We start from the raw sequence: 24,094 nt of genomic DNA, 5'->3' as shown, positions 1-24,094 counted from the left end.
AAAAAAAAAAAAATCAATGCCTAAAACGACGTCGTTTTGGGTTGGATAGGTGTTTTAGTTTTAAGGCACAAAACAGTGTAGTTTTGGGGTAAAGGTAAACTGGGCATAAAATTTGACTTTAACGTTGAAAACTATCAAAAAGGTTCAAAGTGAGAGCAAACTAAAATTCAGGGGGCCTAAGTGAGAGTTTTGGTAATTTAAGGAGTACTTATCAAATTGACTGAAAGTTCGGGGGCTTACTAAAGTTTTCCCTTGTTTTTTTCTTTTTAAATAAATTGCGAGGAGACTTTGAAAATTACGTTAATGACCAGGACCTATTCTGGTAACCCATTAGAATCCAAACCTAGGGCTCCAGGCCTCTCCCCCCCTCTCTCTCTCTCTCTCTCAGAGGCACACAAGCCACAGATTGGACGTTCAGACATATATAAATTCATAGAGATCAGATTCAGAGCTCTCAAGCCCGCCATTTTAACGGTACACTTCTTGGGTTTTTATACTCCTTCTTTAACGGTACACTTCTTGGGTTTTTATACTCCTTCTACCAAAGGCGTTTTTTGAGCACGCCCCTTGATTATTGAAGCTTCAATTTGCGTTTCATTCCGAGATTATAGTGTCCGTTCCCAATAAACTTCTTGGTTTTTTTTTTTTTAATCAATTTTTTTTTTTCGTCTGGTTATTCTGTGTCAGGTAAAGTTGTGTTCTTTGATCTTATTAACGTAGTTTGGTTGCTGAGAAAATGTGGGAGAAGTTGGGCTTTAAGTCTCCAATTAACGGAAAAACTAAAATTGGGTCCAAAAACAATGAAGAAATGCAAGATACTTAGCATTTTTTTTCTTCTTCTTTTTCTTGGTTTTCTTAGGACCCAAATAGAGGCTAATGCTTTTCTTGTAGAGTTCTACTAGTGTCACTTGTATTATTATGATTTTCTTTTTCTTTTTTCTTTCAGACATTAGAGGACTCTAGATGTTTAACAAGTTTTGTAATTGTCGCAGTAATTGGCTAAAATGACAGAGCCTTCGAAAGTTCTTCATGTTCGAAACGTGGGTCAAGAAATAACTGAGGTACTCTCGCATTGCAAAGGAACTTCTCTCTATTTTTTTTAATTGTCTGAGTACCATATTGTTCATTTCAGTTGTGTTTATTCTTATCTTTCTTTGAATTTGCGAGAATGATTTGCTTCAACTGGTTCAACCATTTGGGGTTGTCGCCAAGTTGGTGATGCTTCGTGCTAAAAACCAGGTTACTTTTTTGGGCTCCAATGGTTTTCTTTTTGAAACTTGTTAGTGCTTCTATGCATAGGTCAATAGAGCAATGGCAATTATGGAACAGTCTAATTTATATTAGTTTTGTCTTGTCATTTTGAAACAGGCTCTTATCCAGATGCAGGATGTGGCATCCGCTGTCAATGTAGTGCAATACTACACGAATCTTCAGCCTAGTGTTCGGTAGAATGTTTTCTGTGACAATTTCTCTTTTCTTATATGCATGGCTGTGACAACAGGAGACTTCTCTAGTGGAAACCCCTTTGTCAGGTCATGTGGTTGAGTGCCATGGTTATTAAACCCATCAATGTGTTGATTAATTTTTTGAGTCTGTTTTTGAAATGTTACACTGAAAACTTAAACGTGTCTGTATGGTTTTATTAGGGGGAGAAATGTTTATATTCAGTTCTCTTCACATCAAGAACTGACTACAGTAGATCAGAATAGTCAAGGGCGCAACCAGGTTGGTGATCGAATTTTGGATACCTTGATATATATGTGGCTCTTGACCAACAATATTTAGCCTTTCAATGCACTAATACAATTTTGGCCTTTCTATGCACTCAACCTCACTTAAAGTGGATGCAAAATATGTTAAATGCTTATATCAATGTGTACAGTGTATGACCTTTGAGTTAGAAACTTTGTTACGAGTGAGCACTCTATCTTTTGCTAGCTAATTGGATTGTTGTTCATAAGCAGTCTTATCTGTTAAAATAAAAATGTTGCTTAGTTGTCCATTAAAGATGTAAACCGACTTTGGCTAAATCAGAGTTGGTTCGTGTTGGCAATGTCAATAATGTTGAAGGTACGGCTAGCATCTGGGGTTGCAGGTTCTCTAGACCTATGAAATATTTAGGCCTTCCATTGGGAGCTTCGTTTAAGGCCAAATTTATATGGGATAACATTATTGACAAGATAGAGTGATGTCTGGTTGGATGGAAGAGGATGTATTTGTCAAAGGGTGGGAGGTGTTACCTTGATCAAAAGAACTTTATCTAATGTGCCTACTTCATGTCTCTTTCCCCGCTCGGTTGGTGTTGCCAGTCACATAGAGAAGTTGCAACGGGATTTTTTGTGGGGTGGCATTGTAATAAGTTCAAATTCCATTGGTTAGCTAGTATATAGTCGGTTCTCCAATCTTTGAAGAGGGGCTGAGAGTCTATAATTTACTTTTGTTCAACTGAGCTTTTTTGGGGAATTGTCTTTGGTAGTATGTTCATGAGAGAGAGGCCTTGTGGAGAGTGGTAGTGGATTATGAAGTTCTCTAGTGACTCTCATCAGTGGAATGTTAACTTTATCAGAGTGGCTCACAATTAAGAGGTAGATGTATTTACCTTGTTGTTCAATTTCTTGTACATTACTTATCAAAAAAAAAAAATTTGTTGTACTCCTTTAAATTGAGTCGGGGTGATGAAGACGAGCTTTGTTGGGTTCCCTCCAAGAAGGGGCTGTTTGATATTAGATCTTACTACAATATTTTTGCTCTCCGTGATAACACTTATTTCCCTTGGAGGAGCATTTGGTGGAATAAGGCTCCTATGAGAGTAGTGTTTTTTGCTTGGTCAGCTGCCTTATGGAAAATACTCATCATGGATAATCTAAGAAAGTGGCATGTCATGGTGATTGATAGGTGTTATATGTGTATGAAGAGTGGGGAGTTAGTATATCACCTTTTACTCCATTGTGAGATGGCTAATGCTCTCGAGAATGCCATCTTTAGCCTTGTAAGGTTGGCTTGGGTTATGCCTAATTGAGTAAAAGACCTTTTTGGCTGCTGGATAGGGTAATTTCATAGGCTTCAGAATGCTGTATTGTGGAAAATGGTTTTATCTTACCTTATGTGGTGTCTTTTGAGGGAAATAAATTATTGGAGTTTTGAGGACCGCAAACAGATGGTAGAGGAATTAATGGATTTTTTCTTCCAAGACCCTTTATCATTGGGCATCTGCTTTAGATTTAAATATTTCTAGTTGTCATGTTTTTCTTGGTCTTTTTTCTTCTAGGGTTGCGCCTTTTTGGTTTTTAATTAAATTGCGATTACTTATCAAAGAAAGTAAAACCACTCTAGAGGTAATAATTGATATTTAGTCTAATATGACCTCATATTATTGGTTAGTGAGCTAGACTTCGATACGTGCCAAAAACTAAAAAGAGCTAGATGTCAAGCTTCTAGAGAAGAGGTTGAACTTGCCCATTTGTCTGCATGACTTAATGGAGAACCAATTTTGGAACTTTCTATAAAAATGCTATTACTCCACCTAAAATATGCATAAACAAATATGTATTTTGCATGTCTGTTTGTGTATGTATTTTTTAGGTTATAGGTTTTTCTCGTGTACTACCTGTGTACACTACCTATATGCCTGCGCAATGCCCCTCCGCAATTCTAATAAACTCTTACTTACGAAAAAAATAGGAAAAGATGTGTGGGTTGTGTTTATAGATGTAATTTTTTTTGGCTGATCTAATCCTCGCTTAGTCTTACATTCAAGACACTGAGTCTGTACACTATATTTCCTAGTCCCATGTTTGAACCCATAGAAATTAAAACACAACAATGAATTTCCCACATAAAAGATAAGGTTTATCAAGTATCGCATAAATGAAATAATTGGACCTTCAAAAGGGTGGAGCTTAGTTTGATTGAGGCCAACTCTATTTTCCTGCGATCATTGCATGATTAAATGCATTTAAAAAAAATGGGACAATTTATTAAGAGGGTATTTGAAACGGGAAAGCCCTTATGTACACATGATATATACAAAAGACATACCTAATGATTCCAATCTACAATTCAAAAATATCCAAATTCCAAAAAAAAAAAAAAATGAAGAAACTTGGATACGGGTGGAAGCGAGCATCCACTCATACAATGATCCCAAAAATAAAGATTTAAACTCAAGTGTAGGAAGCTCAATGTCATTAAAATTCTGATTGTTCCTCTATCTCCAAATAGTCCACATGAGACAGAGGAGTTGCTTCTTCTTTGGGATTTGTTGGCTGTATAATTCTTTATTGGTAATTTTGAGGGGAATCTTTTGTATTTTTCTTCTCTACAAAATTTTTTCCTTTTTTTTTTTGATAGAATTTATTGTTAATTACCGAAGAAAAATACATTAATGAAATTTCTTTGTCTGTGATTGGTATACTATGACAAAAACGTTAAGACAGCTTTTTCTAGAAGATAGATGAACCCTATTAAAAAAAGAAAAAAAGAATGGAATCAAATGGAAGGTTTTGTATATCCTAAAGCGGATATCAAATGAAATGATAAAACAATTGCAGCAACTAACTTGTAACTGTTAAGAGACCACGACCACTGAAGAAATGACTTACAAAACTCTCAATATAACTTTGCTCAGCACGTGTTTTTGTGTGAGCGTGTGCGCTGCATGCATGAGAGATGCTTATTGTATTTGCAATGTTTGTCAAACAGTCAATTCATGAAATCAAGGATAATATAATTATTTCTCAAATTTTAGTTTATTCTTCTTGTGCAAATGGAGATTTGTCTATGTTGATTTTAGTCCACTCGTAGTAAAAACCATCTTTCTAATTATAGATTCACTGTAACTTTGCAAAATTGTCACCTTTCTAGCTATAGGTGCGTGGCAAGTTTCCAACAAAAGTATCCACATAGGCATAATATACGATGATTAATAAATTTTTCTTTGTTTCTTTTTCAAATGCCTACGTACTAGGTAATACAGTAACTTATAACATCTCTCAAATCTTTTCAGTTTCTATTTCTCTATTTATTTATTTCTTTCTCTCTCTCTCTTCTTTCTCTCTACATTCTCTCCTGACTCTGCTGGTATACTGCCGGAACTCTCAAGGATGCACCGCCTAATCGAATTCTCTTAGTCACAATTCATCACATGCTATATCCCATAACAGTGGAAGTGCTTCATCAAGTGGTTTCTCCTTATGGTTTTGTGGAGAAGATTGTCACATTTCAGAAGTCAGCTGGTCAGCTTCTTCAAGTCCCCTCTCTCTCTCTCTCTCTCTCTCTCAAACATGAAAAACTTATTGGACATAGCTTCTGTTTAGTATGGATGGGAAGTTTCATTTTTAGTTTCTTCATCTTTCTTATTGTATTGGATTGTAGAGTATTGGGATTTTAACATGTTGATTGTGTCGGTTAAGCATACTCCTGAGATGTCACTGATTTATTCAAGCACAAATAACAGACAAGGTTTTCAGAAATGTATTAAATATGCTCCAATGGCCTGCAAATTGTGTAGGTTTCCAAGCCCTCATCCAGTATCAGTCACGCCAGAGTGCTCTTTCTGCAATAGACGCCCTTCAGGTGGGTGGGTTGGTGGATTGTTGTACGTGTATGTTTCTTGAAAGTTGTTTTCAGAGTTTGTTCTGATTAAATGTTCAAAATTTGGAAACTGCTTGGTAGGGACGAAATATATATGATGGTTGTTGTCAGCTGGATATTCAGTTTTCAAAGTAAGTGATATCATATTAATAGTCTCTTGCCCAGCAGGTTTGGTTATCTGTGCAGTATTGAGTCTTCTGTTTTTATTCTTTGTTATATATCAGCCTTTCTGAGCTACAAGTGAACTACAATAATGAGCGCTCCAGGTGTGTGCAAAGCATCTCAACTTCATTTCGCTTTGTGTTAACCCCAATTTTCATTATGGTTGCAATTCATAGCTAATTTTCACCTTATTCTGACTTATCCAATGTGTAGGGACTTCACAAACCCAAATCTACCTTCAGAACAAAAAGGCAGATCCTCACAAGTATGTGCTGTTGATGTTATTTTTCTTAAAAGTGCATGTAATTTTCATCAATCCTTTCACACTAGGGTTTCTACAACTTTATCTATTTGTGTTTCTGAGGTTCGTATCTGTACTGCTTATCTTATGACAGTCTGGTTATGGTGATGTTGGTAGCATGTATGGTCTTCAACCTCCTGGAACTGGGGCAGGTGCGTTTTCTTGAAGTCCTTATTTTTCTTTTCACCACCAATGTATTATTTAATTGACGAATTACTGACAGCTTTAATATATCTTATCTGTTGCAGTAGGATTTCCACAGGTTTGTGTTGCTCAAGCTTCACTCTGAGCCTTGTCCAGGTTGTTTTGTTCGTATCTGAGTGGTTTATTAACTAATTGCCTGGTTTAGGAGTATGAATAATTAGTCTCTTTAAATGCTAACCCTCTTGTCCCACAAGTTACTTAGTTTACAGTTTGGTAAATTTTAGTAAAAGTTGTACTCATGACGCTCTTGTCAAATATCATTCCCAGTCTTATGTTCAGATTTTTGTTCATTCTTGATATTTTCTTTTCATTGTTTTTTTTTTTTTTTGGGGTTATAAACTCTCAAGTATATTTTCAGAATTTGGAAACTAGGCATACTATACGCACTTTTTGGTAAGTATCACACACATACATGCACCCACAGAGGTAGACTGACCGTGTCTCATAAGTCTGATAATGTCTACTTGCGTGCTTATGCATGTGAAGTGACTAATAACTTCAAAATCCATTTTGTTTTAGAAATGGTTAAAGTTGACAAGTTTATACAGGGACTTGTTGAATGGCTGACCCTGGCACCAGGAGTGCCCAGTAATGTCATAGATCTAGCGACAAAAGATATTAGATTACCTCATAGTTGCATGATATTTTTGTGCATTTTACTTTCATTGGTTTTGCAGAAGACCTTAGAATTGTGATTCTATTTATCTGTTTAGTAGTTATTTATGGATAAACCTTTCGCATTGTATTATTTTAGATGGGAGATGCTGCAGCCATCACAGCTGCCTTTGGTGGGGGCCTGCCTCCTGGTATAAGTGGCACAAATGACAGGTGCACTGTCTTGGCTTCTAATCTAAATCCTGATGTAAGTGGTGTTTCCTTTATTTTTTTGACATCCGATTCCTCTTTAAAAGTTCGTTAATGCTATATAAACTTTCATTGGTCAGAAAATTGATGAGGATAAGTTATTCAATTTATTTTCCCTCTATGGAAACATTGTGAGGATCAAGCTTCTCCGCAGTAAACCAGACCATGCCCTCATTGAAATGGGAGATGGATTCCAGGCAGAGTTGGCTGTACACTTCTTGAAGGTTTGAATTTTTTTTCCCATATGTTTGTCAGAATCCAAAGTAAAATTTGAATTATATACAAAATCTTTTCCCTTCAGCATTGATATTAAAATTGCAGTTCTAACTATAACTCAATAAAAAGAGAATTTAAGCTTCACACTTTGACCTTACCAATAGCTAACTACTATTCATTTAGTCTTTGAAAAATACAAGCCCCACTTTGGACCTTGAAGTTAGAAAGTTGCAATTTAAAAAATCACATTTGAAGTCTTTCGGTGGGACTTACTAACGTTAAATTGATAGTGTCTTATGTCCATTTCTTGCGTGACAATTCATATGGCTAACAAAGTCCAATACACATTTGCATGCGTACATGACATGAGATAAGCAATGGGATGTCATGTTAACATAGATTCGTGTTTTTTTATGAAATTTTTGTTTTATCTAATTTAGAATAAGATTTTAGGCTGAACAACTTTTTTTGTTGACATGGTGTTGCTTTGTGCATAACTGTCCATGTGAGATATGCTTGATAGTTAAAATTACTTTGTCAACACTCTCCATCAAGTTTGCTTGATTGAAAGATCTAATTGCGACTCTTTAAATTATTTGAAAACTTGATTGTCTTCCCTATTTTTATCACTATCATGTCAACTTCTTCTTAAAGTTGGGAAATGATTATCTATAGTTCAATTCAAATAATTTTTGCTCCTTGTCAACTTTCTTCTTAAAGTTGCGAAATGATTATCACACATGTTCATTGTCCATGACTTTGGTATTATGAATCCTCTTATTTCTCCATAAAGGCAAAAAGTTCAACCCTTTCAGCTATAAAGTTTCCCTCTACTCTCGCCTCTACATTATGAATTAAAGCCCTCTCTCTTGCTACCAAATAGGTTTATATTTGTGTTAGAATATAAAATAATTAAATTCATCTTATTCTATAAGCTCAAGTTTTTGGGATAAATGGTGATTTGATATGGTATTAGACAAGTGGTCCAGATTTCGAACCTTGTCTCGGTCATTCACCTTCCATCCATGTTCATTAAATATTTTACTTGTTGAGTCTCACCTACTAAAGGAGAGTTTGAGTCCACACGTGAGGGAGAGTATTAGAATATAAATAATTATATTCATCTATTCCTATAAGCTTAAAGTTTTGGGATAAGTAGTGATTTAATAATTGGTTTATTTGTTTTTTCAATTTCGCTTTATTCCTTGATTGATTTCTTATGTTCTTTCTAATGCCAAGTTGGGTGAACTTGGGTCTCCGTCTACTCTTGCCTCTCTGCTATGTTTTTTAATCTGTGTCCAATGAACGAAAATTGTTTGGCTGAACTTGGGTCATTTCTAATATGCCTATGACAGAATTTTGTACTTGTCAAATAATAAAAGGAAATTTGTTCACATGTCCTTGATTAGCTTCTTAGAGAAGTGAAATTATCTAGCTTGGTTTGTATTATTTATTTAGTCAAGAAATATTAGGACCTCCCAACCCAAACAAAAGAAAAAGAATCCTTTATTTTCGGATGTTGATTAGCGGATTTTCTAAGATCACTAACTAATGTGTGCTAGGATTAACCATTTAAGGCAATTACTTTTATGTATTTGAGCAATGCAATTATGTTTTTTATTTTATTTTATTTTATTTATTATTGATGTTTCTTAAAGCTATTCACCTTTGACCATGGGGATTTAAGGTTTTGATGAGCATTCATGACACTCATTGTCCTGTCTTCAGATTGGTTTGCCAACAACAACAAAAGCGGCTATGGCCCCATTCCCTTCATGGGATATTCTTTTTGAGATTACAATGCTCGAGTGTTATAGGGTTAATATCTGTCTTTGTATTTTGTTATAGGGAGCATTGCTATTTGGAAAACGGCTGGAGGTAAACTACTCTAAGTATCCAAGTATAACGCCGGCTCCAGACACACATGATTACTCCAATTCAAACCTTAACCGCTTTAACCGTAATGCTGCGAAAAACTATCGATATTGCTGTTCTCCAACCAAGATGATCCATGTGTCCACCCTCCCTCAAGATATTACAGAAGAAGAAATATTGAGCCACCTGGAGGAGCATGGAACCATTGCAAACACCAAAGTGTTTGAGGCAAATGGGAAGAAACAAGCCCTAGCCTTGTTTGAGACTGAAGAGCAAGCCACTGAGGCACTTGTCTGCAAGCATGCCAGCTCCATCGATGGATCAATCATCAGAATCTCCTTCTCCCAATTGCAATCTATTTAGGAATATCGCATGAAGCAGGAGCTTCATTCAAGGACCGTTGTGCTGAATTATCTTCTCTTATTGTTCTCTTTACATTTAATTTGTCACTCTCAACCACCTTCGGAAGGTGGAATGATGTTTGCCGTCTCTCCTTCACTTCTTCCCCCTCATGTTTCAAAATTCATCTAATTTTTATCGTTTATTTTGTTCTTGTGTATATTACAACGGGTTTGTTGTTGGGGTTGGTGAAAGATTTATTGGCTCCTATTGTTAAAATTCACCATTAACAAACAATTCAATTGCAAAATACTTCGTAAGTTTTTGCTTTTATGTTATACTAGCTCATAATTTGCACTATATGCCGGATTCTTCATTGTAATTTAATTCAATGTATCTATATCTTACTTTTCATTATAGGCTAAAGATGTGTAAAAAAATATATTTAGTTTCTTTTATTAAAAAAGACACTAAAAGTTTTACATCAATACATTATTGAACATGGTAATAAATCACAACAAAATTTGCTATCATAAAACCTCTAATTTTAATTTAAGGGTTAAATACTTTTTTAGTATCTAAGTTTTTCACATTATTATTTATTTATTTATTTTCACTTATGTTTCAAATTTTATCAACCGATGATACTTGACTTATGAAAAAAGACTAATATAATATTTTTGTCACATTCTGTCAGTCCAAACTAATGGAATGCCACATGTCACCCCTACAATATGTCACGTGTCCTAAAAATAATAATAATTAAAATAATTATAAAAAAAAACCCACCCTTAATTTTTCTTTTTAGGTTTAGTTTTTTTTAAATTGTTTTAAATAATAATAATATTATTTATTATTTATTATTTTAGGACACATGGCATATTGTGGGGGTGACACGTTTCATTGTGTTAGTTTGGGCTAACAGAATGTAACGGAGGTACTAAGTTGATATTTTACCATCTATAATAGGATTTGAAACCTAAGCGTGAAAAAATTAAAAAGTGAAAACTAGGTATTAAAAATGTATTTTACCCTTAATTTAGTCCATATAAATTAAAGGGTTAAATACATTTTTGCCACATGTGGTTTAATTTTATTTTTTACTCCTATGGTTTAGTTTTTTATCACAGGAGGTACATCTGTCTAAATTCTGTCCAAAATTTGAAGGAACGTCACGTCAACACCATTAAAAAATCGACACGTATCCATATATTAATTAAAAATTAAAATTAAATTTTTTTTAAAAAAAAGAACTTGTTGGAGCTACTGAACATGCCATCCACGACGCCGTCGTTTCGATCGCTCTCCACCTCGGGTCACACTCGTGGATCCCTTTCTCTGCCATCCTCCAACCGTAGCTTCCAAATCCCAAGCACCAGCAACAACTACGACAACAACCGTCTGTTCCAGCGATCCAAATCCTCAACGGTGGACTTGTTCAATCGGCAGCCGTCTGCTCCCAACACCCAGGCCCTAATGGTGGATCAGCGCAATGTCAAGATCAACGACATTGTAGGGTGTGGAATCTCCAGCGTTCTTCACAAGTGGGTAAACTACGGCCGGGGCTGGCGTCCCTGGTGGTTCGTCCTCCAAGACTGCGTTCTCTCCTATTACAAAATCCACGGCCCAAAGAAGATCACGGTTAGTCATGAAACGGAACGAGGATCCATGGTCATCGGCGAAGACTCCTTCTGTCGGCTCTCCAGCAAACACCGCACGCAATCCCGCCTCCTTACCTGTCGGGGAACTCCACCTCAGGGTATTTTCAGGTTTTTAATTTGTATGAATTATTTGGGACGTGATTGTGGAATAAATATGCGTATATTTCATAGAAGCTCGCATTAGAGGCTGCAGATCCCGCGGACGTCGACGCCGTGCGAGTGCCATGGCCTTCGGTATTTCTTGGAGACTTCGATTCCACCAATTCACCCCATGAACAACATGGGGTGGCAGGCCACCCCCATTTTGGGGGGAAAGGGTGGCTCGAGCCACTTCTCGTCTTTGTATTTTATTTATTTTATTTTATTTTATTTTATTTTATTTTATTTTTTTATTTTGTATTCTTAATTAATATATGAACACGTGTAAATTTTTTAATGGCCTTGACGTGGCTTTCCGTCAAATTTTGGATGAAATTTAGATGGAGGTATCATCTTCATTTTTATGTAAATCTGATGCATTGATAAAAATTAAACCCTAGGGAGCAGAGGAAAAAAAATGTATTTAAACCTAAATTAAAACGTGTTAAAATCTTTGTTCCCACAGGTCTAGTTTAAAACAAAACAAAGTATAAGAAAAAAAGTACTAAGAAAAAACCGTGGGTTTTGATTATCAAAGCATTATTAGAAAATTAGAAAAAATCTTTGATATTGTTAGTACGGCACCTATTATGTTTCAATACGAATAAATCGCATATAGTTCTGAATATTCAAAAAAAATTAAAGACCAACGTAAGCAAAATAAAATTATGAACACAAAATAAAACAAAAATTTTCACTCAACATTTAATATAATAAAATAAATCCTCTTACATCATGTGCAATACTTAATTATGTCTTTAATGTTTTAACAGTGTTTATGTTCCTTTTCTGCACAACATCACACAAATTAATGTAAAAAGTCCCATAAAACATTCAAATAAATTAAAGGTTCATGTAGTTGGCATAAATTACAAATTATTCACTGTTGTATAAAAAAAATTTATAGGTCCATGTAGTTGGCATAAATTACAAATAACTTCATATGATATAAAAGATAATTTATAGGTCCTTATGATTATGATATGCAAAAATAACAGTTTACTCCCTAAAATCAATTGTCGTTAATTAACTAAACAAAATTCGTTACTTTGCTACGTCATACTCAATAAAAAGACGACACATGTTATTATTAATTTCTAACTTTAAAAAATGACAACTAAGATTTTTCACATCATTAGGACGCCAGCTAACATTACACATCAACCTCAGTCCATGTCATATTGCTATAGTAAATTAACCTAATTTTACTTCGTGTGTAACCTTCCCTCATCTTCATCTTCCTCAGCCGCTTCACAAAATACGATAGTCAAATTCTCGCAAAATGCTCTCAAATCGTGGTGAGGAAGATGAAAATGATGGGTAGGATTTAATAATAATAGAATCTCAAATTTAAAAGAAATTTGAGGAAATCCCAATTAACTACTCAAAATACAACTTTTTTGTATTTTGACTAATAGTTTTTTTATTACAACCTCCAATAGAAACATATATTGATTCTATTCAACTCTCTACTTTCTTTAAATATTATTTATTTATTTATTTTATCCGTTATCGACCCGAGGACTTCCCTCATATATGAGGGAAGTCCTCGGGTCGATATAGAGTGGCGTCTTCTATAAGACTCCAATTTCTCAGTGGAACTAAAAAAAAAAAAAAAAAAAACAAGAGTTTAGAGGGAGAGCGAGAGAAATGAGAGAAAATAATAATAATAATAATAATAATAATAATAAAACTTACAAGGTGCTACACTGACCGTAGTTAAATTTTAGTAAAACTTTTAGTTCTAAAGTGTCAGCTAGAAAAGAAAAATAGCCCACAATAGCTATATTTAACAAATGCTCTTAAAGGATTAGCTATTAAGCCCTTTTTAGTCTTCAACCAATATTTAAAAAAAAAAAAAAAATTGTTACAGTAAACATCTGCATATAAAATATTATTGTACGTAGCACATTGAAGCAACTTTTTATTCTTTTCTTTCTCCCTTCTCTTTCCCTCTTTTCTCTCTCACCATTTTTTCAATAAAAATATATATTTTTTAAAAAATAATTAAAAAAATAATATGTTAAAGTTTGTACTGAAAAATTAATAGCTATATATATATATAGTCACTACTATTGGAGATGCTCTAAGCACAAATGCATAAACAAATACCCAAATGTGAAAGGAAAATGCTTGTTGGTACAGTTTTTGCTATAATTTTGTTAGAAATTTACATGCGTTGTATATTAACAGTAAAAAAAATAATAATAAATAAAATAATAAAATTTTATAAATAAATTTAATTGTTTAATGACTGACGTGATAAATGATATATGTACTATCACATAAATTTATAAAAAAATTTATAGTAAAAATTATAATGTCTCTAACAACACTCAATGTGAAATAAGTAAGAACATATTGAATTGATAAAGATATTCATATAATTTACCATGTTATATATATATATGGATCTATGCCAAAACCCAGACCACACAACCTCAGATCCATTGAGTGGCAATAGAGGCAGCCATTTGATTGGCTGCTGGTGTAAGCCTTGAGGCAATCGTTAATCGCTATACCAAAGGACAAGGACAATTACAAGAAATTAACATTGATGATGTTTCCTATGTTTCCTTGTCCATCTATTTGGTTGACATAAGCTAATGGGAGTTGAAAATTGGAGTTTAATCTCAATTTTCATTTTAAAGTTGTCTTTATAGGAAAAAGTTAGACCGATAGAAAAAAGTGAATTGAATCGTTTAATTAATATTCTAATTAACAATCTCCTTTACATGCCGACTCAAACTCCTATTTAATAAGTAAGATTTAATACAAAATATTTCATTGAAATGGTAGGTGAATCACATAGACAAATTTAAAACTTTTGTTATGATATATATTCAATCAATACTTATCTAAAAAGTCTATGCGAATATGAATAAATAAATTTAATTATTTAATTAATATTGTAAAATTCATAAATATGATAAAATATTGGTAGACATATATGCTAAGCACATAGGTTTCACTCAAAAACCAATTGAATTTCAAAACAGAATTTAAGATTTCAGCAGCAGTAGATCCGAGTACCTCCTGGGAGGCTCGATGCCAAATTAGAAACAAGATGAGCTAATAATATGCTCTTTTAATGAGACCAAAATAATAAAAAAGCTACCAGTTCTACTCAAACATCTAGCAATAACTTGCAAAACAAAAAATCTAACAATAATAAATTAATTTTGCTGTGGAGCAACCTTTCATATTTGCTTGCCATAACTCAATTAGTCATGATGGGGTTAGAAATTTTGTTTAATATCAGATAGATGCCAAAATTAAGCAAGTTATAAAAACACATTTGGAATGAGGAACCAAAGGAACTGAAAGAGATCACATGAGCTAGAACTAAAATTAAATATCATCTGTGACAATAATCAAGTATGCAAGGAGATACTGTGGTGGCACATAAACAGAAGTAACTCAAAGGCAATCAGCTTTAGTACTCTATGTGAACCTTGAGTTCATGCTGCCTACAGAATGAACTGCAGATACATGTAGGGAGAGGAGGTCGATAAGATGAAAACAAAAAGTGAAAAACGGAATGAGAAGACATGCAATATCTCAACAAAATTCAATCCAGAAAACTTCTTTTTCCTTTCAATAAAGTCATGAACAATATGCATTGCCAACGAAGCTGTGTTATTAAAGATCCGGCGAACAAAACCAAAAACCAACACTGGAAAATATCAAACTACAAAAGCACAAGACCAAGTTCAGATGGCTTCAATGCATGCCTTGTCCGGTAGTTATAAAGATAGTAATGAAGTTGCCCATCTCCAGGTCCAAATTTCAGTTCTTTCAGGAAACACTCGTTCTGCATGACATCCAACGCATTGAAAACATCAAAATCCTTCTGTTTCGCTACAATAAGAGCATCATTCATTAATTGAAGCAACGGAGTCTTCGAGGAGACATTATAGTAAGAATAAGCAGCTTTCAAAGTCGAGTAAGTCTGATTGCCAAGGATAGACGAAGGAAGTGTGTAGAAGCTGCAGAAGTCAGTGATTTCATGAGTCTTTGGGCTCTCTACCAAGTAACTATCAACCACGTTCTCATGTGGGAGAAGCCAATGCTCCACATCATTTTCGTCAAAATCAGGTGCAACAACAAACTGGCTCAAATAGTCCCTTAGCAACCGAGTAACAGCAGGGACATCTCGAAGTTCCATTTTTCTGAATCCAGGGGTAGCCGGTGAATCCGGTAATTTGTAAAGTTTCACGGTTCGGCTCATCGTCATCCTTGCACCAAGCCTCGAAAACCCAACATCAATAAGTTTCTTTGGGTTCAAAGACCTATGCCAATACTGGCAAGTTGTTATTGGTGTTGGAAGAACCACTCCAGCTGTATAAGCTGCTTGCCAAATATTCTCCAAGTGAACCCTCCGAGTGACTTCCTTGATCATAACAGGTGCAAGTCTCTTTGATCTAAGCTTCTTGTGAACACACAAGAAATTAATCTCAGCCATTCTCACAACCACATCCCGGACCCGGATTCTAGCAGGGACGCCAGTAATAAAAGCAACCAGCTTCTTTGAAGCTTTGGCACGAACACCAATGTGCCAACTTTTGTAATAACCAGGAGGATGCAGTGCCCACCTAAGAAACTCCTTGGAATAATTGAATCTAAACATGCTCTCATCATCCTCAACATAATTATTCTTCAACAAATTGTAAACCTCAGTACAAGTCTCCTCGGAGTCCATCTCACATGTGGTCCATTCGTAGGGACTCGGCAGATTATACGGTTCTTTTTTGACTTCTGATAACGGTGCCGGGGGCTCAATCGGGCCTTCTGGTACACTCGTGTCATCGACATCCTTGAACTGCCCAACAGGTTGGGTTTCCCAAAACTTATGCCTCTTGAGGGACGTGTCTTGGAATTTCCGTACTATGGTCTCCAATGAGCTATCATCCTTGGTAAGAGGGTTTGCATCCAAATCGTTATCCGGGTTTTCCTTAGGAGACCCAGGAGGAGATTTGCCATCACCCATTTCAACAAGTTGTATCCAAAAATGTGATTTAGAACCTACTAACAACGAGAAAATAATCTAGTTATTATCTGAAACTGAGTCAAAAAGCAATCAAAGACAATGTTCTATTGAAAATTTAAACAATAATGAACGCTTAGAGATTCTGGGCAAGAGTGAATTCAAGCAGACCATTAACTGTATATCCAAATACTAAAAATACATAAACCCCAGATATGTCTTCTATCAAGATCATTTCCTATTGCTCTAGTAAACCTAGAAGGGGTGTAAACGAGCCAAGCTTGGGCGAGCTTGGCTTGTCCGGGCTCGGCTCGTTCACTTGGAGACTGTGAGAGGAGAGTGAGAGAATGGAGAGATTAGAGATGATAGATTTAGATTTAGGTTAACCTAGCAATTCCCTTTTCTCGCTGCACTTTAGTGTCAATTGGTGAATCGCTAGGTTTTTTGATTTTATTGTAATGTAACTAGTATCCGAGCCCCTGTAAAGTTTAGAATTTGGTATTTTGCACCCTAAATGACCAACGACAGCTAGAATTGCACAAATTGATAAACGGCAAGACCTTTGTGACTGGACACCCTTGTGAGGACTATAAAGAGCTTTTGGGTGCGGCCCATTTAAATGAATTTTGTTTTTTCTAGGAGATTCAAACCACCAAAGAAACACAGATCTAAAAAGAGACGAGATTACCTGATATTAGAAGTTGAAAGAGAATAGATCTTGAGATGCAAAAGTTGAAGAGAGACGAGATGCTCAGATGCAGAAGCTGAGAAAGAGAGATCAGTTGAAGAGAGACGAGATCCTTATAATAGTGGATCGATCCTTGAAAGAGATGAGATCCTTGAGCATGAGGGTTGAGCGTGCGTGAGGACTAAACGAGGAGAAGAGATGGGAGTCGGGTTGAGCGTCGGGTGATTGGGTAAATTAGAAACCAATTTACGGTGGTTAACAAAGGATTTTCTGGTCAACAGAAAATGATTTCAATTTGACCACTATTTTACGTCGCACTAAACACCTTAAAATGCAAAATTCATTTTCTGAAAACAATTTTACATCGAAATAAACGGAGCTTGAATGACTACTTCTATGGAATAGATTTTTATTTTTGTTTTGTGCAAACACAAAAAAATTAGAGTTAAAATATGATTCAGTTTTAGTTAGAAAATTTGGCTCGTCATTTTATTCCAACTTCTAATATTCCTAAGTCGTGGATCTCATAAATCTAATGGTTGTTTTATTGAATTTGTAATGAGCTAAATATGTAAAATTTATTGACCCCTAGCATCTCTCTATATATAATAGGGGAGTTTTAAACAGGAGGGCATAACATTACTACAAATGGCATCCTTAAATTAGAAGAAATTTGTGATTATATTTGTGAGGTACCTATTATATTTTGATACAAATAAAACTCATATAATTCTGAACATTTAAAAAATAATACGGAGCAGAATAATAAATCTTTCTTTTTATCAATACAAAATAAAATCGAATCTTTCACTCAATATTTAATCCAACCAAATAAATCATTTTATGTCATGCTTAATGCTTAATTATCCCTTTAGTGTTTTGAAAGCGTTTCTATTCATTTTCTTGACAACAATCAAATAAATTTGTATCTTATTTTGCTTTCAAAAACAAAAAATTTCAAAAAAGTATTAGAGTAAATCATACAAATGTACAAAAAAATTTCCATAAAACCATTCAAATGAATTAAGAAAAATAAGACTCTTAATTTTAACTTATTCCATATTAAATGTTAAAATATTTGTTCTCATGTGAGTAGTTTAAAATGAAATATATGCAAGAAGAAAAGCTGTTGATTTTGATTATCAAAGCTTTAGTTTCCAATATTATTGATGTGATACCTATTATATTTCAACGCAAATAAAAATTTATATTATTCTAAACATTCTAAAAAAAAAATACAAAGCAAACTAAAAAAATTATAAATACAAAAAAAAAAAAATCTTTCACTAAACATTAAATGCAATCAAATCGATTTTGACATAAGGTGCAATGCTTAGTATTTCTTTGGTGTTTCCAAAAAATTTATGTTCAATTTATACTTATAAATAAATTTTTGCCTTGTTTTGCCTTCGAAAGCATAAAAACACTTTCAAAATGGTCAAAAATCGAGTAAATCGCATAAACGAAACAAAAAATCCAGTAAAACATAAGAGCCTTTATTTTAGTATAATTTATATACATTAAAACATATTTAAATATTTGTTCCTATAAGTATATATGATTTAAAATGAATAGTATAAAGAAAAAAAAAATTAGCAAGTAGAATACATGGATTATAATACAGAAAATTAGCAGGATTATTTAATATTGTTAGTGTGATATCTATAATATTTCAATACAAATCAAACGTATAAAATTTTGCACATTCGAAAAAAAAAAAAAAAATACTAAGAAAAATAAACAATTTTTTTAATGAAAATTTGTTCCCATAGGTATACATGGTTTAAAATAAAAAGTATAAATAAATAAAAATAGCCTTTTAAATAAATGGGCTAGTTGGCCAATTTTTTTTTTTTTTTGAATGAATATTGATAAAATCAATCAATTAGGGGCAAAAAGCTCCCTAGTTACAATGCCAAGAGGCAATTCAGAGTTTCATCAACCCAAATTTTATTTATGACATCTAAAATAGCCTCTTTAGCATGGCTATGTGCAGCTGAATTAATTTTTGTCTTCACGTGTGCAATCCTCCACGATCTCAGCTAGCGCAACCCTTCTCTAATATCATCGATAAAATGGCCAAGCCTACTCAAATTTTTAGCCACCATGTTGACTGCATTGAAAACTTTTAAGTCGTCTCCCTCCAGAATTATATCAAGAAAACCCATCTCCCTACATAATTTCACTACATGTAATGTTGCCATCGCCTTAGCCAGAACAGGATCTACAAGATAGCTCAAAGTAGTGTTGCGTGCAGCCAAAACAACACCCATATAATCTCGTACAATAATACCCATCCCAATACGCCCACATGTGGTATCAATTGTTGTGTCCCAATTAACCTTAAAGAAACCAATGGATGGTTTTTGCCATAGCATGGGCAGTTCGTCGACTCAACGAGATCTTTTGTGTTGACCCTTCTAAAGTCCTCAATAGAATTACTACCTTCACTAAAAATTTCGTTATGATGAGTGAAAACTCCTCCTTGTACCACTGGAACCAAATTTCTCATGCCATTATAGCCATAAACTCAATATCTTTCTTTGATCAATCAAGACAACAAAAACATGAGGAAAAGTTAGACCATCATCAGTACCTTTTTGCACCTTCCAGGGTTTGCAACTTCAAACCTCCTATGCAGCAGGGCAACTCCACAGGCAATGTTTCATAGATTTTGCTCCTCTTTCGCAAATAGGGCATCGATCATTGTTAACAACGCCTCATCGCAAAAGATTCAGTTTTGTGGGAAGGAAGTCATTACACGATTTCCACATGAACATTTTTACTGCATTTGGAATCTCTAAAGACTAAATTTTCTTCCAAATTGTATTCCCTGCACATTGTCCGGAACACTCCCCTCTTCGTCTACATTGTGATTCCTTCTCCCTATGATATGCACTGTGCACTAAGAACTCACCATTTGACGTACCCCTCCATGTAAGAATGTCGCTTGTGGGTCCCAAACTAAGAAGAATTTGACATATAATATGGGCTTCCTCCTCCATAAAAATCATGTTGATGAGAGGATTATTCCTTTATTTCATGTCCTAATCTATGAGTTGCGAGACCCTTGCATCTTCCTCTAACAATCATCGGGGGGATTGGACTAAAAAAGAAGTTGGAGTTGGTAGCCATTTATTCCCCCAAATCCGTATATCACACACATCACCCACACTCCATAGAAGTCCAATTTTAAAAACATCAGCAGTTGACATGAGGCTCCTCCATGCAAATGATGGACGTTTACCCAAAGTCGCATCCAAGATGCTAGATTGGGAATAATATTTGGACTTGAGAACTTGACTTGCCAAAGACGTGGGATCTTGCAATAGTCGCCACAATTGTTTTGCTAAGAGTGCTTTATTAAAACATACCAGATCTCGGAAACCCAATTCCCTTGAGTCTTTGGGACACCCATACGCTCCCAACTCATCTAATGAATTTTGGCGTCATTCTCTTGGTGCCCCCACCAGAATTTTTGCATCAACTTATTGATTTCCTTACAAAAACTAATTGGCAATAGGAAAATGCTCATACTATATGTGGGTATAGCTTGGACTACAACTTTTAGGTTTTATTTCGGTTCTGGCCAAGAATCAAAGTAAAACCTAAATGTTGTAAATTGAGTCTTGTGTTTAACCCTTGAGATTCTCTATGGGATAGTGTTAATAGTTAAAATGATGTTTATTGGGAACCCTAGAATGCTATGGGTTGTCTTTTGGAGTGAGATACTTGTAGTGCTCAAGAATTTCAATGGTGGTTATAGATGTTCTAGCTTAGAATTGAATCTAATTATGAATTTCAATGTGAATGCGTAGGTGCATTGCAAGCATGAGTCAAGAAATTACCCAAGAGAACAATATAAGTATTTTACTTACTAAACAAAAGAAACATTTTCAAAATGTGTTCAAAGCAAGATAGATTTATTTGACTTCGAGCCAACAAAATTTTAGTACACACATGATTTGTGATACTTTGATGATTTGATGATGTTCTATGAAATGTTTTGATGGATATTTATGAATGTTTTCTATGAGCTTTAATATGTTTGAGACATGTTATAGTGATATATGTTAGATATGACAACTTTGATTGATTGCATGATTTACGACATGATCAAATGATTTTATGATGTATATTATGAATAGTACATGTGTACAAGGTTTTGATAACTTGAACATAAGCATGACATGGACAATGAAATGAAACAAAAACTACATGATGAAATGGTAAGGTTGATGGTTCCTAGTAGTAGAGGTTGAGGAGTTTTCTCACTACTATAGAGCAAGTTCCTCATAAAATCGCAACATATGAACAATGAAGATGTATGATGGAGAATATGATGTATGATGATGATGATGATGATGTTGATAATATATATATGCGCGCGTGTGTGTGTGTGTATTGATGTATATGATATTATGTTATATGACAACAATGAAATATGAGCATGCATGACATGGCGTTCATGATGTTTTACGATATAATTTACGTGAGATTTTATGCTAGACGCACTGGTATACATATGTAAGTGCATGGAACAAAGCATATGCATATCGTTATAGTTATTTTGCATATGATGCATTATTATAATTTATAAGAAGTTTTATGCTAGATGTATCAGTATGCATATGTGACTGAATGGAATAAAGCATGTGTATATTGACTCTATGTGGTATCAAAATGAACTCAAAAGTCCCTGAGGTATGCCCAAAAAATAATTTAGCCTCTACAGTAAAATTTTGTCGACTAATTTAACAGATTTCGTTAGTGTGAAATTGACCTAAAGAGGACAAGTTCACAATTTTATTGGCTCTAGCGTTTCACACTATCAAAATTTGTTAAGTCAATGGACGGAATTTGAGTATAGAGACTAAATTATGTTTTTGGCATACCAAAGAGACCTTTGAATTTATTTTAATACTATAAGGAGTTAATTGCAAATTAGGTAAATCACAAGGACTGATTTGCATTTTTCCCTATGTTTTATTGCTTATATACTCTTGTAAGCATGAATTCACTCATAATAGGGAATACACGCCTATGAGTATACCGAGTTATATTTATATAATGTATAAATACGTATGACTTAAATGCACTATATGTGTATGTTTTCGAGCATGAGATTGGAGTTTACATATACATTCACAACTAACTAGTATGTTTTTGAAGTGCTTTCAAGACTACGGTATTTACTTTATTGGCTATGAATAAACTAAACTAGTAGTTATTGTAAACTTACATAGTAATGAAAGGTTGGCTCATTTTGAAAGGTTAGTATTCCTATACTTACTGACTGTAAACTCATATATTTGCCTATGTTATTATGGTGGTGGTGGTTCAACAATTTCTTAGACGATGTCGTTGATGTAGATACTAAGGCACTATATGAGGATCTAGTGGTCATGATTTGGGCTACTATGATGATTGAGGCCATGTTGTGCCGAACGTTTTGTATTGGATTGGTTATTAGTCCATCTTTTGTATAGACCACTCATGTATATGTCTTAAAGGATTTAGCATGAGTGTCTACTAAGTTGTTCTTTATGAAAGCATATATTTGTGGAAATCAACAAACACATGAGGCCTAGGGCATGAGTGTCTACTCCCGATTTCTCATGTTGATTAACCCAAGAACTCGTGAGGAATTCTTTTATTACTCTATTAAGCCCATGACTCGATCATCCAAATTGACTTAATTAACTAATTCATACCACATGCATATGTTGTCGTTAGGAAATTAATCATATTTCCCAAGACCCGTGAGATGCGAAAAATAAAAACAATGCGGAATAACAAAAATTAAGCAATCAACACTCGACACCAAGATTTAAGTGATTTAGCTAAACAAGCCTACATCCACTAGCGGAGACAACCCGGAGAAAATTCACTATCAAAAGATGGAGTACAAAAATAGTAGAGAGAAAATCACTCAGATCCCAAAACCCCAATACACCCAAATCTCATTATCACACAAGAGAGATTATCCCCAAAATAGAATACAAAAGACAGATGTATAAACTATTCTTTTGCTGGAATGAATGGCGGCTGATCTATATTTTCTTCTCTCACTCTGCATCACCTTTTTCTTTTATTCATTTGTTTTGGGCTCCTCCAAAAACCACCAAAAAAAAAAAAAAAAACATTCTTGCTGCCCTTGCACACACTTTGATCCCTCTCAAATTCTCTCCCACATTGTGTCTACTGCACTTACGTTTTTCTCCCCTCTTTTTGTGCTTCACGTTTTTGGTACACTTAAAAAAAAACTCAAGGGCTGCTCCTTTATATAAGAGCACTAAGTCGGTTAAAAAATCCTACTACAAGTAGGTCTTCTCCTTTTCAAAGTATATCACGGAAACCAAGTCCACATGGGACTTCAATAACCAAGTCGGTCAACACAAGTGTCCAACTTCCAAAAGGATTTCCAAATACCACTCATAAAAGGAGTCTCCAACATCTAAGAGGAATAAAAGGCAATGGAGCCCACTCCAAACTTGATTTCAAGTCACATGTATAACAATCTCCACCTTGACTTGAATCCTATCAAGTCTAACAAAACATGTCTCCTTCGAATGTTTCCGCCTCAGGCCCTAAGGGCAATCACACTCCATAAGTGCCACTCAAGTCCAAGCACCTCTTGAACTTCAGCATAGGACCTGATTTGGACATAACACCATGCCTCCCTATCAGTCCGGTCGACCATACAGCTTTCTCTGATAACTCTTTCTTTCTGTAGACCTATCTGTACCCTTTAGCCTTTTTTCCCTTGGGTAATTCTGCCGATTCCCAAGCTTTACCTCTCCGTAGTGACTCCACTTCTTTCGGCATACCATCTTGAGTAGACGATGGATCTCCACTACTAGTTGTCAGAGCAAAAGAAACCATATCCTCAAAGCCATACATCTTTGTTGCTTTTCAATCCTGTTTCTCTCTACCTCTTGCTAAAGAATAACACTCTTCCCGGTGCTATAAGTCTCTTGAAAACTCTTCGTCATCACATTCATCCATGAGTGAAAATTGTTCATCAAGCTCCACCTCCACAAATTGTTTCTCTTTCTACACTGTAC

General features: G+C 34.7%; 2 protein-coding genes across 3 annotated transcripts; one reads left to right on the top strand and one right to left on the bottom strand.

Annotated features, from left to right (window-relative positions):
• The first annotated feature begins 333 nt into the window (after positions 1-333).
• On the top strand, positions 334-9,884 carry LOC132165422 (polypyrimidine tract-binding protein homolog 3-like). Its single transcript, XM_059575974.1, has 15 exons — positions 334-474; positions 993-1,061; positions 1,168-1,239; positions 1,369-1,445; positions 1,647-1,725; positions 5,102-5,234; positions 5,510-5,574; positions 5,674-5,723; positions 5,817-5,858; positions 5,968-6,019; positions 6,150-6,207; positions 6,304-6,317; positions 7,014-7,121; positions 7,204-7,347; positions 9,188-9,884. The coding sequence occupies exons 2-15, from the start codon at positions 1,005-1,007 to the stop codon at positions 9,575-9,577; spliced, it is 1,341 nt and encodes a 446-aa protein (XP_059431957.1). The 5' UTR covers positions 334-474; positions 993-1,004; the 3' UTR covers positions 9,578-9,884.
• Positions 9,885-14,823: 4,939 nt separating this feature from the next.
• Positions 14,824-17,142, bottom strand: LOC132166321 (glycylpeptide N-tetradecanoyltransferase 1-like). Of its 2 annotated transcripts, none has more exons than XM_059577123.1 (2): positions 17,028-17,142; positions 14,824-16,380 (listed from the first exon to the last, which is right to left on the bottom strand). In XM_059577123.1, the coding sequence occupies exon 2, from the start codon at positions 16,340-16,342 to the stop codon at positions 15,044-15,046; it is 1,299 nt and encodes a 432-aa protein (XP_059433106.1). In that variant the 5' UTR covers positions 16,343-16,380; positions 17,028-17,142; the 3' UTR covers positions 14,824-15,043. The 2 variants fall into 2 exon arrangements, with proteins under 2 accessions (XP_059433106.1, XP_059433105.1); XM_059577122.1 differs by having other exon boundaries at positions 14,824-16,377.
• Positions 17,143-24,094: the final 6,952 nt, after the last annotated feature.

This window comes from Corylus avellana, chromosome ca11 (assembly GCF_901000735.1).
Source record: "Corylus avellana chromosome ca11, CavTom2PMs-1.0".
Lineage (NCBI taxonomy): Eukaryota > Viridiplantae > Streptophyta > Magnoliopsida > Fagales > Betulaceae > Corylus > Corylus avellana.
The sequence above is the reverse complement of the archived record's forward strand: the minus strand, read 5'-3'. Positions and strand labels throughout refer to the sequence as shown.

Excerpts from the sequence above, each read along its gene's own strand:
- LOC132165422 (XM_059575974.1), top strand. The coding sequence starts at position 1,005 with ATGACAGAGCCTTCGAAAGTTCTTCATGTTCGAAACGTGGGTCAAGAA. Across the intron at positions 7,122-7,203 it reads CTTCTAATCTAAATCCTGAT|AAAATTGATGAGGATAAGTT; the intron begins GTAAGTGGTGTT and ends TTCATTGGTCAG. Across the intron at positions 7,348-9,187 it reads TGGCTGTACACTTCTTGAAG|GGAGCATTGCTATTTGGAAA; the intron begins GTTTGAATTTTT and ends ATTTTGTTATAG.
- LOC132166321 (XM_059577123.1), bottom strand. The coding sequence starts at position 16,342 with ATGGGTGATGGCAAATCTCCTCCTGGGTCTCCTAAGGAAAACCCGGAT.